The sequence below is a fragment of the Rousettus aegyptiacus genome, unplaced genomic scaffold, assembly GCF_014176215.1.
Source record: "Rousettus aegyptiacus isolate mRouAeg1 unplaced genomic scaffold, mRouAeg1.p scaffold_m13_p_7, whole genome shotgun sequence".
Classification (NCBI taxonomy): domain Eukaryota; kingdom Metazoa; phylum Chordata; class Mammalia; order Chiroptera; family Pteropodidae; genus Rousettus; species Rousettus aegyptiacus.
The window spans coordinates 34735027-34748936 of NW_023416310.1; the positions used below are offsets into that span (position 1 = coordinate 34735027).

The following is a 13910-nucleotide window of genomic DNA, read 5'->3' on the forward strand; positions in this document are numbered from 1 at the left end:
AACAGAATGGAAATAATAAAGGAAGAAGCCATGTTAAGAAAACCATGTTAAAAACAATCCAATTAAAAAATGGACAGAGAACCTGAACAGACACTTCTCCCAAGAAGACATACAAATGGCCAACAAACATGAAAGGATGCTCAACATCATTAGCTATTAGGGAAATACAAGTCGAAACCACAATGAGATACCATCTCACACCTGTTAGAATAGTTGTTATCAATAGGACAAGTAATAACAAGTGTTGGAGAGAATGTGGAGAAAAAGGAACCCTCATACACTGTTGGTGGGACTGCAAATTGGTACAGCCATTATGGAAAAAAGTATGGAGGTTCCTCAAAAAACTAAGAATCGATCTACCATATGATCCAGCAATCCCCCTACTAGGTATTTACCCCAAAGACTTGAAAACTCCTATCTATAAAGATATTTTCACACCGATGTTTATAGCAGCATTATTCACAGTGGCCAGGACATGGAAACAACTGAGTGTCTTATGATTGATAAATGGATAAAGAAGCTGTGATACATATATATAATGGAATATTATTCAGCCATAAGAAGAGATGAAATATTGCTATTTGCGACAACATGGATGGACCTTGAGATAATCATGCTAAGCGAAATAAGCCAGACAGGAAAAGTTGAAAACCAAATGATATCACTTATATGTGGGATATAAACCTAAAAGCAACAAACAAGATGAACAAACAGAGACTCAGGGACATGGACAATAGACTAGTGGTTACCAGAGGATGGGGTGTAGCAGGGAGAGAGGAGAAAGATGGGGTAAAGGGGGTAAAATATGTGGTGACAGAAAGAAATCTAACTATGGGCAGTGAACACACAATGCCATATATGTATGCATTACTGTTGAATTGTACACCTGCATTTTGTTAACCAATGTCATCATAAAAAAAAAAAAAAAATACCATCTGATAGTTTATCCAGTCTTTAGAGTCTCATTCTTCCATTTAGTGAGTAATAGGTGAGAATAGGAGAATAGCCAGCTGAAAGGCTGCCTATGGCGTTTCTGTGGCAAGCCATACATGAAGATCCTTAGTTCATTCCTCCAATGTCCACTTAAAATTAGAGGGGTTAAACTCTAAGGCAGATAGAGGCTATATAACCATTTAAAAGCAAGTTTATATCTGTGCTTTAATGATAATAGTAGGTATTAACTGTATGACTATTAGTTATTATGCTGGGCGCTTTAGAAACCTTGACTCTAATCTTCATAACAACCCTGTAAAGTAGCCAAATCAATTTACTAATTAAAACTATAACTTTAGTCAAAAAATATTTCAGATGTAGACCAAGAGAATTTTACACATAAACCAATGCTTTGCTCAAGGCCCTTTCTGGGATACTCAGATATGATGTAGGAGTCATCCATTATTCATGGCTTCCCAAAATCTTGGGAATAGCCTCTCTATAGTGTGATAGTTCTCAATAGTATGAATCCCCCTTCTGGAGGAAAAATCCAAAAACCATTTTCATTGTCTCTATGGTAATCAAAAATGCAGTCATATGTCACAGTTCTGCCCAATGAGATGTGAAGGGAAACTATTATGTAGGGACTTACTGGAAGGCTTTTATTTATTTATTCCCGCCCCCCCCAAAGGTGAGGCAACCCTTGGTTGACCTCACAGATTGCAAGGACCTTGTCAGTTTACAATCCCTTGGTTTTTATTTTTTATGCCTATAGCACCTGGTCTTCCTAGGTGGTCTCCCATCCAAGTACTAACTAGGTCCAACCCTGCTTAGCTTCTGAGATCAGACCAGACTGGGCTTGTTCAGGATAGCATGGCTGTAGTGGAGGGCTTCTTAAAAGGTAGAGTGACTCACTCAGCTGGCACACATCTTTTTGCTATTCCCCTACACTTTCTTCCTCCTCCCTATAAATCCAATAAGTTGGCCAGAGTTCTGGTAGCCAGTTCATAAACATGAGATGAGGGTCACACCTTGAGGATAGCAAAGCAGAAAGCCAGACGGAATCTAGATTGCTAAATTCTCCAGAACTCACTACCTTTGAATTTCTTTTACCTGAGAGAAAAATTCCCAACCTAAGCTTTGTAATTTATTTTAACACAATCCCTGACTAATATGTAGATAACATACAACTCCTGTTAAATGTGTCATACAGTACTAATTCTAATTCTACTACTGACCAGTAATCCAAAAGAAGCTGGAAATGAGGTGTTTCACACATTAATTGCACAAAAACACTAAAAGTTTAATAAATTACATTTCATCAAAATGTACTGACATAATAAGGACCTATTTCAAAAAGTCCCAGATATCAAATGCCATGTAGTAGAATAAATTGATAAAAGACACCTTAATTAATATGTCCAAGGTCATATGGCTAACATGTGGCCGATGCTGGATTTCAAATCCAGGTCATTCTGACTTTTAAACCCCATAGGACCCAGGCCCGTTTTCATTCATGCAATTATGATATTTCTCTTACAAGGAGTAAAGGTGATCCAAGGCATTTCTTTTCCTTTGTTACTAATTGTCCACTTCAGAAATAGGTCGCCATTGTCTCAGAGGACATCAGATAGGCTTAACATGACTGAATTAGCTAAATTAACATTTTTAAACTAATAAAATAATTTATTTTCAGATTTAGAACTTTAATTTTTAGACTAGCTTATCAATCTAAAAATAATTACTATCTTGGTACAGATTTTTGTATATTTCAAAGTTGTATAACATTCTATAATTATAGGTATTATCTGATATGAAGCAAGAGCACTACCAAAATAAGGCAGCAATAAAACGAAACAAAAACCTTTGTGACTAACAGATAAAACATACATACAAAAAAAGAGTTTAAGTGCATTTTTAATAAGCCAGAACTTGTAAGTAAAATCCAGAAAAAATGTAGTATGTACTTACCAATTTGACTTTTAGGTGCTCCAGCAACCACTAAATTTAAAGTACTAGAAGACATTTCTTTTCGTGTTGGGTTAACAACACATTCTCCATCAATCATTCCTATTCGTACTGCCCCTAAAATATATTAAAATATTGATAATTGTTTAATAAAAACTCTAGGTTTTCAAGACATTCCAGCGATGGCTTTAATTCAATCCCTATCTTCAATTGTGACAACAATAAAGTCCATATTTTTACCATGGTATTCAAAGCCCAAAGGGCATCCTACCCTACCTTACCTCGCTCTGAGTTGCTCCAACATACCGTTTCTCCCATACCTTTGTGATTATGTTCATGCTGTTCTGGTCTGCACTGTACTTTCTCCAAGGCAGATGCTTACCATCTGATCCTACTAAGGTTCAGCCTAAATGCTGACTACTCTGAGTAGCCACCTTGACAGACTTACCTTGTAAGAGTAAACTCACTCTTCTCTCTCATTTCCTTAGCACTTGACTATACTTTTATAATACTATTTATAAATAATTACTTGTGTTTCCCTTACTTATGCTGAAAGGAAGAACTGCCTCATTCACCTTTGACTTGCTGGTGCTTAGTCTGCCTTTGTTCCTTCAGCATTTAGCTCAGTATCTGGCATTTATGACACTCAATAATTATATACTTAATGAATCATTTTTACATTGCATGGTTACAAATTATAAGAGCTGTAAATATAAACATATATTTATTTAATCTTGAAAGAGTATATACTCATTTCAATTTTCCAATCCTCAAACAGAAGAGGTAACTAAGAAATCAAAGTAGCTTGGGACACAAAATCCCTAAGACCATAACATATTGCCATCAGAAATAAAATCCAAGACAAGGATGAAAATGTCTCAAAGAGCTGAAAGAAGTCTTAGAATATCATCTAATTCAGGATAATAATAAGAGATAATAAATCAGAGCCAAAAAATTTATGCCCTTGCTATAACATGCTCACTAGGTATTTCTGCAAAAATTAATTGTTTCTTATTTTCAAATCCTAACTTACCGATAGGTCCATTCCAAGGAATATCTGATAATGAGAGAGCTACAGAAGCTTTAAAAAAAAAAAAAAAAAAAAACAAGAGCTGAAATAAAAATATTTTATTGTTTTTTAAAAAATTGACAGCGATAATTTTAATCTCTATTTTTATACTTACCACCATTAATTGCTAGGACATCAGGTTCATTAACACCATCTACTGCTAACAAATTACAAAGGACCTGGTACAAGGGAAAAATATACTTGATTTGGGAGGATTATCATTTCAGTTAACATCTTGGCCTAAAATATAGGAGCATTACATGGTTAAAAGTATGGGCTTTGTAGTCAGACTCCTTAATTCTTACTATCATTTAACTACGTTTGACCATAGGCAAATTAATTAAGCCTCAAAAGTTTCCTCATCTTTAAAAGGAAAAATAATAGCATCTTCCTAAAAGATTCTTATGAAAATTACTGGCTATACTGTGTGTAAAACATGTACAATACTGGGCATGTTGAAACTATTTAGTAAATATTAGCTATTTCTTCTACGTAAAAACGTTGTTACCTCTTATTTGTAAGCACAGACAAAACAAACCAATGAATATTTTTATACTGCAATAAAATGCCTATATCCTATACTTAAGAAAATAATTTCTTGAGGCACTGACATCCTTGTAAAGGCATAATTGCTTTTACTTTTTTTTCCAAATAAATAAAATAGTTACTTAGGAAGTAGTATAGAAATTAATTAAATATTTCTGGTTGATCTAGAAATAAATAAACTTAAAGAAGACCCTACCTGTGTATCATAAAAGTAGCCAGCTGGAAAGAGAGGTCTAATTGAACGATCTGTCAAAAGAAGAAAAGACATTAAATAGTACTGACAGAAATTGCTTTACAGTTCGAAACGTTCAAAACGTTGCCCAGGCTAAAATTAATATAGCTAGCTGTTCAGTATGTCAAAAAAAAAAAAAAAATCCCCTTGGAACTAATTCACTGAAAAGGACCAAAGTATATGTCACTGCTTCAATTAATACACACCATGACCTAAAAACAAAAGATTATCAGAGCAGGAGCATTCACGTCTAAAACTGGGGAGCAACTTTTCATTTGGGTTCCACAGGTATCAGTCATAAGCAGAGGAAAGAGGCTTAAGACTAATAGCAGACCAAAAGAAAATCCTTCTTTAGTATTATGTGTTTAAAAATGCATATAAACAAACTAGCAGTTTCTGGGTAGAAGAGCTATAAACTACAAACGATCCCATAATATTTAAGGATGTCGAAGATTTGAAAGATTATAGACACATTTCAGTAGCTGATGAATATAATACTTTCAGGAAATACTATACTAACCATGAAAATGAAAATTACTAGGGACAGGTTCAACAGAGTAGAAGTGTGGGCCATGGAATTTATATGTTCAACAGAGATTCATTCATTTAGTCAAGAAATATTTATTGAATGCCTATTTTGTGCCAGGCAATATACCAGGTATAGAGGATTCAGTAGTGAACAAGTTTTTTCTCTCAAGCAACACACATCTGAGTGGAGATACAGAAGTAAATAATCTTAGTGGTATTAATGTACTTAAAGAAAATATAAGAGATATTGTAGAACAGAGAAGGAAGAGATGCTAACAGGCATATCAGAGAGGGTTAATGCCTCTAAATATCTTACCTATTACTCGACTAGTAAGAATTTCTTTATCAGAAGATCCAATCTCTCTTCTAAGATAGTTTGTGGGAATTCTACCTGCTGCAGCAGCCTTCTGTCTATAGTCAACCTGAAGTAGCAGTGAAAAACATGAAATTCTTTTGACTGCTTTTTATAGTAACAAACTATTTCTTAATTATTTATAATGAAGCTAAGTCTCCTAAGGTTGCTGATAACATATTTCAGACTAAGAGTGAAGAATAATTTATTCACTTTTAGCATTTTTTATCACTTAGGGAAAGGAAAGCTGATAGAAATGTTTTGGCAAGTTGATTTTTAAAAAGCCTTCCAGTTAGCAGTTAGATGACTACCTAGCATCACTACTTCCCACAGTAGCTTACTCTGGTCAAGTCAAACATTTTTTTTTATACTCTGATAGATGTAACTGCATAGCCCTTTTCATAATAGAAAGACACATAAGATCATAATGAACTTTTTACTCTTCAGCAAACATATACTTGCAGGTCCATTCTGAAGGGAAACCTACAAAAGCAGTGAATTCATTTTTTACCCAACATTGAAGTACTCGTGCACTTATACTATTCTTGTCAATTTATGAACATGAATATTCTGGTATGCTAACTACTAATATGAGAATTGGTTATGATGCAATGAATTTAAATTCTGTTAATTAGTATCAAACAACTACAGAAATTCTTTGTTGTGGGGTGTTTACATTTTGCACTCACTAGACAGTGGACAAAAATATTACAAATTCTACATTTATGCTATACGGCAGTTCAGTTAAATCAGCAAATACTTACCACCAAGGGCATGAACTGGGAAGGTGAAGGTTTTGTTTTACTGACTGCTGTGACCATCACCGCAGTGTCACCTGACTTAGTTAAACACAAACAATAACACGGGTAAATTCCTAGAAAATCAGACATTAACAACTGAATAGTGACTAAAAGAATTCTCACTCCAGTTAAACACCAGGAAAGAAAATCGTTATCCCGTGACCCAATGATAATGAAAATAATTATTCACAGGTAGTCCAATCTTGATCCCTTCTGCATGATCATGATCATGATCTGCATTAGAACAGTCACTGAGGTTTTCAAAAGCAATAGAACTAAAAGAAAAAAAGGCTCACTGACAGCTTAGTCACATCCAATCACATTTTCTACTTCTTACAAAGAAATTTAAGCTATACATATAGGAAAACTTCCCAGTATTACTGTTGCAGAAACCAGTAAAATCACTTTCCTAGAAAAGCATTATAGAATTTATTAACGGAATAAGACAATACCAAGTTTAGAAGAGATCTTAAAGGTCATTTAACATATCCAGTCCTCTGACTCCCTGGTTATCTGGAATGGCTCTGAAACTGGAAATGGTCTGAATTAATTTCCAGTACCACAATTCTAAGAAGTTATATGACATTGTAAAAATATTTAGTACCAGTCTCCATAACCACTTGTAAGATGAGTATGTAAAAAAAAACTGGACTTTTTACCTGTACTACAGCAGAGCCATCTGCAAATCTGGCCAGTTTTCCAGAGGACATTTCTAATTTTCTGTTTAAAAAATAAAAATTCAATACAAAAGGAAGTCATTAGTCTAATTGCCAGCTTAGTATAAAATAATCAAAGATTCCAGCAGAAGAACTAAAGGTACCAAGGCCCACACAAATCCACCCAGCAACAAACAAAAAAGAGGTAGAGTTCATAATCACTATTAAAAATTCAAGGAGAATTTGAGAACTGCTTAAGGAAAAATACAGAAATCAAGGCACAGGAGTAATCTGAATGAGGTAAAGATTATTCTCACTCAGAAGCTCTCTTCCTAACTAAATGTTAATTCCCATTTACCACCTTAGTCTCTTGTCATCTCTTGCCTCATTGGCTAATGTAGACTTTAAAACACAAACTGAACCATTTCTCTACTTAAAATCTTTTAAAATCTCTCCATAGCTTTCAGGACAAAATATATACTTCAAAAATTGCCTACAAAGACCTTTATGTTCAATAATGGTGCCAAGACAAATCAATGGGGGAAAGAAATAGTCTTTTCAACCAATAGTTCTGGGACAACTGGATATCCACAGGCAAAAGACTTAATAAGTTGTACCCCTTCTTCATACTATAAATAAACTCAAAATGGATCACAGACCTAAGCATGAGAGCTAAAACTATAAAATACATAGGAAAAAACATAAGAGCACATCTTTATAAACTTCTAATTCTTCTTATATATGACATCAAATGCACATGACAAAAAAAGGTAAATTGGACTTCATTGAAATGAAAAGCTTTCATGTTTCAAAGGATATCACCAAGAAAGTTAAGAAAGGTGGGGGATGCTGATGTTTGGGGAGGCTATGCATGTAGGGGACAGGGGGTAAGTAAATGAGAAATCTCTATACTTTCCTTTGATTTTGCTGATATTAAAACTGCTCTAAAAAATAATGTCTATTTATAAAAATAGAAAGAAAACCGACAGAAAATATTTACGAATCATAGATCTGATAAGGGACTTCTATCTAGGACATATAAAGAATTCTTAAAACGCAACAATAAAAAGACAACCCAATTAAAAAAAAATTGCAAACGGTTTGAATAGATGTCTTTCCAAAGAAGATCTACAAATGGCCAATAAGTACATGAAAATATGCTCAACATCATTAGCCACCAGGGAAATGCAAATCAAAACCACAATGAGATGCTACTTCTCATCTAGTAGGCTGCTTGGTGAAGATGTAGGGAAACTGGAACCCTCATGAACTGCTAATGGAAATGTAAAATGGTGCACTTGCTTTGGGAAATAATCTGGCAGTTCCTCGAAAGGGCAAACATGGAAGTACCATATGACCCAGCAACTCCACTTCTAGGTATACACCCAAGAGAAATGAAAAGAAACATGCAAAGTTTGCGTACAAACATTCACAGCAGTATTATTCATAATGGCCCCAAATAGGAACAACCCAATTGTCTGTCAGCTGATGAATGAACAAACAAAATGTGGTATACAGTAGAATATTATTCAGCCATTAAAAAAATGAAGTACTGATACATACTACCATATGGATAATCCTTGGGAACATTATGCTAAGTGAAAGAAGGCAGTCCCAAATGACCACATGTCATATGATTCCATTTATATGAAATGCCCAGAATAGGCAAATCCATAAAGACAGTAGATAAGTGGTTGCAGGGCTGTAGGGTTTGGGGAGAAATGGAAAGTTACTGCTAATGGGTCAGAGGCTTCTTTCTTAGGAGATGAAAATGTTCTAATATTTATTATGGTGAAGGTTGTAAAACTCTATGACTAAAAACTATACTAAAACCACTGACTTTTGTACATTCTAAATGGGTAAATTGTATGGTATGTGAATTGTCTTACTAAACATATCTATGTATATGAAATAGGCGGCATTGTCAGGCTTATTTCCCAGTTTCTGCAGAGAGTACAAAAAGAAATCACTGAGGGCTTGAAACAAACCAGCAAAACTGGTCAAGGAGCCCATAATTCATGAAAAAGGATGAAGCCAAACCAACTCAGTGACTTGAGAAAATACTTAGGAAGATGTTTAGTCTTATGAGCTCAGCTTCAAAAACATTCTATTATAGTCCAATGCTGAAAATACATAATACACTGACTCACATACCCCTAATGCCCAGCCACAAGTAAGAGTATTCTATCACAAAGGGATATCAAAGGGATGAAAGGACAATCCTTAATATTTCCACCCATTAAATGCTTTTATGCCAGAAGCCAGAATTCATGAAAAGCATACCTATCTATTCAGTTAGACTCGTTTGTTAAATTTGAAAGTCAGAACAAAGCATGTACATTTGTACTATCAGTCCTGACCTTGAAATGTTATGAATTTTATTTTAATCACAATATTTGAGGAATTCTAATTGAGTTTCCATTATTCTTCAATACAGATGTTATGATGACAACCTTCAATAAAACTGTATCCACTGACATATAGAATGATGAGGTGAAGGGATAAAGCGAGAGCTGGAATAGTGGGAGAGAATGACATGCTCAGAACCTGTCACACTGTAGCATCAGGCAGACTCCCACCAACCTATAACTGAAATCAGTATTAAGGTTTTATGTGGTAAAATGTAATTTTAGGGGGTCTTGAAATTTTGTTTAATCCTGAATGAGAATATGCCACCAGTACTTCCTCCAGACCTGCCAGTAATTGGCATTCTATCTACTAATGTGAATTCTAAAGGGAATTCATCTTCTACCTATGAGGGATAGGAAGGGTATAACTAAATAGGGTGAAGTGGGCCCAAGATACAGAGAAAAGAGCAAAGCTACAGTTCTGTGTCACCGCTGGTGATCCTGCCCCAGAGTTTTTGAGATTTCCCAGTGGCATATTCTGTTGAACATCTCTAGTGATAGTCAATCTTTTTTCTGTGATGGTGATATGATTTGTAGAGGGGACCAAGAGAAGGCAGTAGAATACAGAGGTTAAGAACGTGGCTTCTCTCTGAATAATGGGAGGCTTCATTGGAATAAAGGGACTACTTCAGACCGCAGATGACACATATAACTTCTTCTCAGGTTCCATTAATAAAAATCAGTCAGTCGTACTGCCCCATCTAGACTTAGGGTCTAGCAGTGCACCAAAGAAGAGAGCAGAGGTACTCATAAGCTTCTAAAGCTAACAGATTTACTATTGGGGCTGACTCAACAGTGAGAGAAAACAGGTCTGCAATACCCCTATTCTCAAATATTCATGCTTGGATTTATGTATTTATTCAAACACCAAATCCTTCTACCTTCTTTGTTCCCTTTGTTGATTCTACCCAGTATCTCCTTAAGGGTCCGAGGCCACCAGCTGTATAGTTCTATGGTTCTACCTTGGTGATTGCCCTAATTCAAAATGTTTTCCTTTCAGGTATATGTAATTCATATGCAAAAAAACAGGTGTTTACTTTCCATTATATTTTACAATCTCAGCTAGTGTTAACTGACCTATGTAATTTTTACCTGTCCACGAACTTTTAGTTTATTTCATGGTTGATTTTATCTCTTACCAATTTATTTGCCAATATTTTCTGTATTAAATATCTCTAAATACTACATACAAGATTGGTAACACATCAGAGGACTCTGGGGATTGGAACTGGGTGACTACAGTACTATATAGGAAGATGTTTGAGCCTTTAAAATGTTGAACCATGTGAGTAAAAACCTAATCAAAAAAATACTTTTAAAAAATAAATGATAAAAAGAATAAGATGACCAAGGAGATCATATTGGTGGAGAGAAGAGTGGAAGGTGGTAGCTGAGGAAGTAAGAAAAGGAAGAGAGGAGCCATCTGCTACAGTATGTAAAAACTCCAGGGAGAGAGATGCTTAAAGAACATTTTTAGAAACAGTTGGAGAATGATGTGGAGTGTAAAACACCTTCCTCCAACTTCCACCAAGAAAAATTTAGAAACACAAAATTTAAATACACACACACACACACACACACACACACACACACAAATCCCTGTACGGTTTGGCCTCTGCCTATGTCTTCTGGCCTCACCTTCATTGCTAAACTCATATTTCACCTTTTTCTTGATTCATGGTGAATTATTTATAGTATTCAAATGCACTCTCCCACCTCTTTGCAATTGCACTTGCCACTTCATCACTACTTCCTCCTTGTCCTTCAAGATTTACCCTCAATGGCAAGTTTTAGAGAGGGATAAATATGCCTCTGTGCTCCCTTAGTTAGTACTCTGTCCATACCTCTCCCACAGTGATTTTCCCAGGACTGAACTTGTGTTTATCTTACTCCCTCATACAATGCCCTGTATATAGTAGATACTCAATAAAAGCCTGTTGAAATGAAAATAAAACAGTTGCCTTAAAGGTTACTATGAATATTAAATACATATCTGAAAAACACAATAGTATACAACCTCCTAGGGCACTGTAAAGAATACATTATGATAACAATATAGAGTGCATGGTATACAAAAGTCACCCAATAAATGTTGCAAACAACAAATTCATAACATAGGTAAAAGAATTTATTTACCCAGCAGGTATGATATTTATGAAGCTAGTTGTTACAACACATGACACAAGTTTAAAAGAAAAACTAGCTACAAAAGAGGTCGTTTACTAATAAAAGGTCCAAGGTAGATTATTTATGGAAAACTTGGAGGGCAGAGGCTGATTTTGTTGCTTTGAGTCCTTAGTGCCTAGCACATAGTAGGTGTCTGCTGAATGAAATGTTCTGGGGCATTGCTTCAGAGAAGAATGTTAAGTCTTTGAAGAATGTAAGAGGTATCCTCTCCCTCAAAAAATCAGAATCAAAGAATGCCAGAAGTGGAAAGAGCCTTCAAAATCATCTTATCGTAAGGGTCAACAAACTATAGCCTCTTTCTGTATGAATGTGCTTTTACATTTTTAAAGGGTTTGTAAACACACACTAATATATAACATATAATATGCAGCCCACAAATCTAAAATATTTACTATCTGGCCCCTTACAGAAAATGTTTGATCTAGTCCAGTGTCCTCATTTTGTGAAGTCAAAAAGTGGTCAAGTGATTTGTTCAAGATCAGTCAGTAAGTTAGGGGAGGAAGGCCTGGATTCAAAACCAGATTTTTCAGCTTTCTGTGTGAACAAGGGTAAAAAAAAATTTTTAAGTACATGTAAGAAACGTAGATGTATATAAAGTAAGCATTAGCAGTTTTATTATTTTAAAAATGATTCAGGTAGAGTTTTTAAGTGATTTTAGACGTGAATTCTGGCACAAGCACGCCTGGAAAAGTATGGGCTTTGTAACAGAAACAGAAGTTCAAAATCCACTTAGTTTCATACTACCAGCTTTGTTGACTCTGAGAAAGTTACTAAACCATGTCTGTGCCTGTTTTATTAACACTAAAATGGGGGTAATAGTATCTTTACTGAAGGTTTAAAAGAGTGTCATATAACTAGTGTTCAATAAACTGTCATTTCCCTTCCCTTCACACCAGGGCCATAGTGGCCACGCGTTTAGGCAATAAATCGGATTGGATGACGTAAGCATCCACTGTCAGCTCATTATCCCGAAGTGGAATGTTGCCTATTTCAGAGCGCAAGTCTCAGAAAATAAGGAGAATGGAAGTTAGGTAGACTCAGCTGTAGAAAGGAAGCCCGGAACAGGGAAAGAGAGAGGATCAAAAGGCAAAGGATGCGAGGCTGAGAGGGAGGAAGGAAGGACGTGGGTGCCAGGAGACGAACTCTAAACCCGTAAAGGAAAATTTAGGTTTGGGGTAAGTAAATAGGGGAACGAGTCCTGGTTTGCCAGATTCCTATCCTGGGAGATGAAGGTACTCGGGCTGACAGAACAGGATGCGTTGTGAAAGGACAGAGAACGCACGTCGTCCCTTACCTGCTGCCTAAGTCCACGGCCACAACACGGGACCCAGCGCCACCCCATAGTGTTCGCACCTGCAACTGAGTGAGTGCCCGATCCCGCCCTGGCAGACGGAGGGGACTATCGCCCAGCGGCCGGAGCCGGAGGCACGAGCAGCAGTGCCTGCAGGCCGCCATGACACTCGACACGCGATCAGCCCGGGCTGCGCCCTGATTGGCTCTCTCTGCCTACGGGGGGCGAAGCCTAACACAGTTTCGTTTCCGTGGTGCCGGGGGGAAAACCAAGGACAAAGATACCTTGGCCGCTTTCTACGAAGAGTAGAGAGGGTCAAACCTATCTGAACGCGACCGTGATTTAACTTGTCGGTATCCGCCAATGAAAAGCAATTCAAAAAATAAGGCTTTTCTTTTCTTTTTTATTTTTTCTATCGTAGTTTACAAGAAAGTCCTAGAGTAATGTGACTGTTTAATAAGTAGAGTAAATGTAGTAATAACATGTTATCTGACAACACATTATTATTACTTGGGCTTCTGTGAGCTGGAAATAAATGTGTGGTGGGCCATAGAGATCTCTCACTCCTCCGCCCTGGTTTTTGTTTTATAAATTTCACAAACCAGATGTATTACTGCAGAGCTTTATGTTAATTTATTTCTAGTAAGTTAATTTTATTTCTCAATGACTATCATTTTAGATATCTTTATATTGTAATTTCTGATTTATCTTCATTTTCATTTCTAGTATTTAGCAGTTCACTCCTATGCTACTTTTGCTCAAATGTTAATATTTTCTAAACCAACTCAAATGAAAATGCCAGTTACTATTTTAAAAAAATATTTTGGAAAATGAAGAAAAATATTTTTGGAATTTGAATATGATAAATATTTAGGGAGTGGATAAAATTCTCCCACCACTCTTAATCCAGTCTGTTAGAAAATGATTCCTTGAGTGAACC

At 35.9% G+C, this 13910-nt stretch overlaps 1 protein-coding gene across 4 annotated transcripts in view; it reads right to left on the reverse strand.

Annotated features, from left to right (window-relative positions):
- Positions 1-13170, reverse strand: part of PNPT1 (polyribonucleotide nucleotidyltransferase 1) — a 37333-nt gene extending 24163 nt beyond the window's left edge. For 2 of the 4 annotated variants that reach the window (XM_036224222.1, XM_016162562.2), the window contains exons 1-8: positions 12974-13170; positions 7088-7148; positions 6393-6467; positions 5593-5698; positions 4713-4762; positions 4086-4149; positions 3935-3982; positions 2905-3018 (exon numbers count right to left, since the gene is read on the reverse strand). In XM_036224222.1, coding sequence (XP_036080115.1) covers positions 2905-3018; positions 3935-3982; positions 4086-4149; positions 4713-4762; positions 5593-5698; positions 6393-6467; positions 7088-7148; positions 12974-13134 — 679 coding nt within the window. In that variant the 5' untranslated portion in view covers positions 13135-13170. Of the gene's footprint in view, positions 1-2904; positions 3019-3934; positions 3983-4085; positions 4150-4712; positions 4763-5592; positions 5699-6392; positions 6468-6880; positions 6959-7087; positions 7149-12973 lie in introns of those variants that run through there. The other 2 variants (XM_016162565.2, XM_036224223.1) reach the window with 2 other exon arrangements.
- Between the last annotated feature and the right edge of the window lie 740 nt (positions 13171-13910).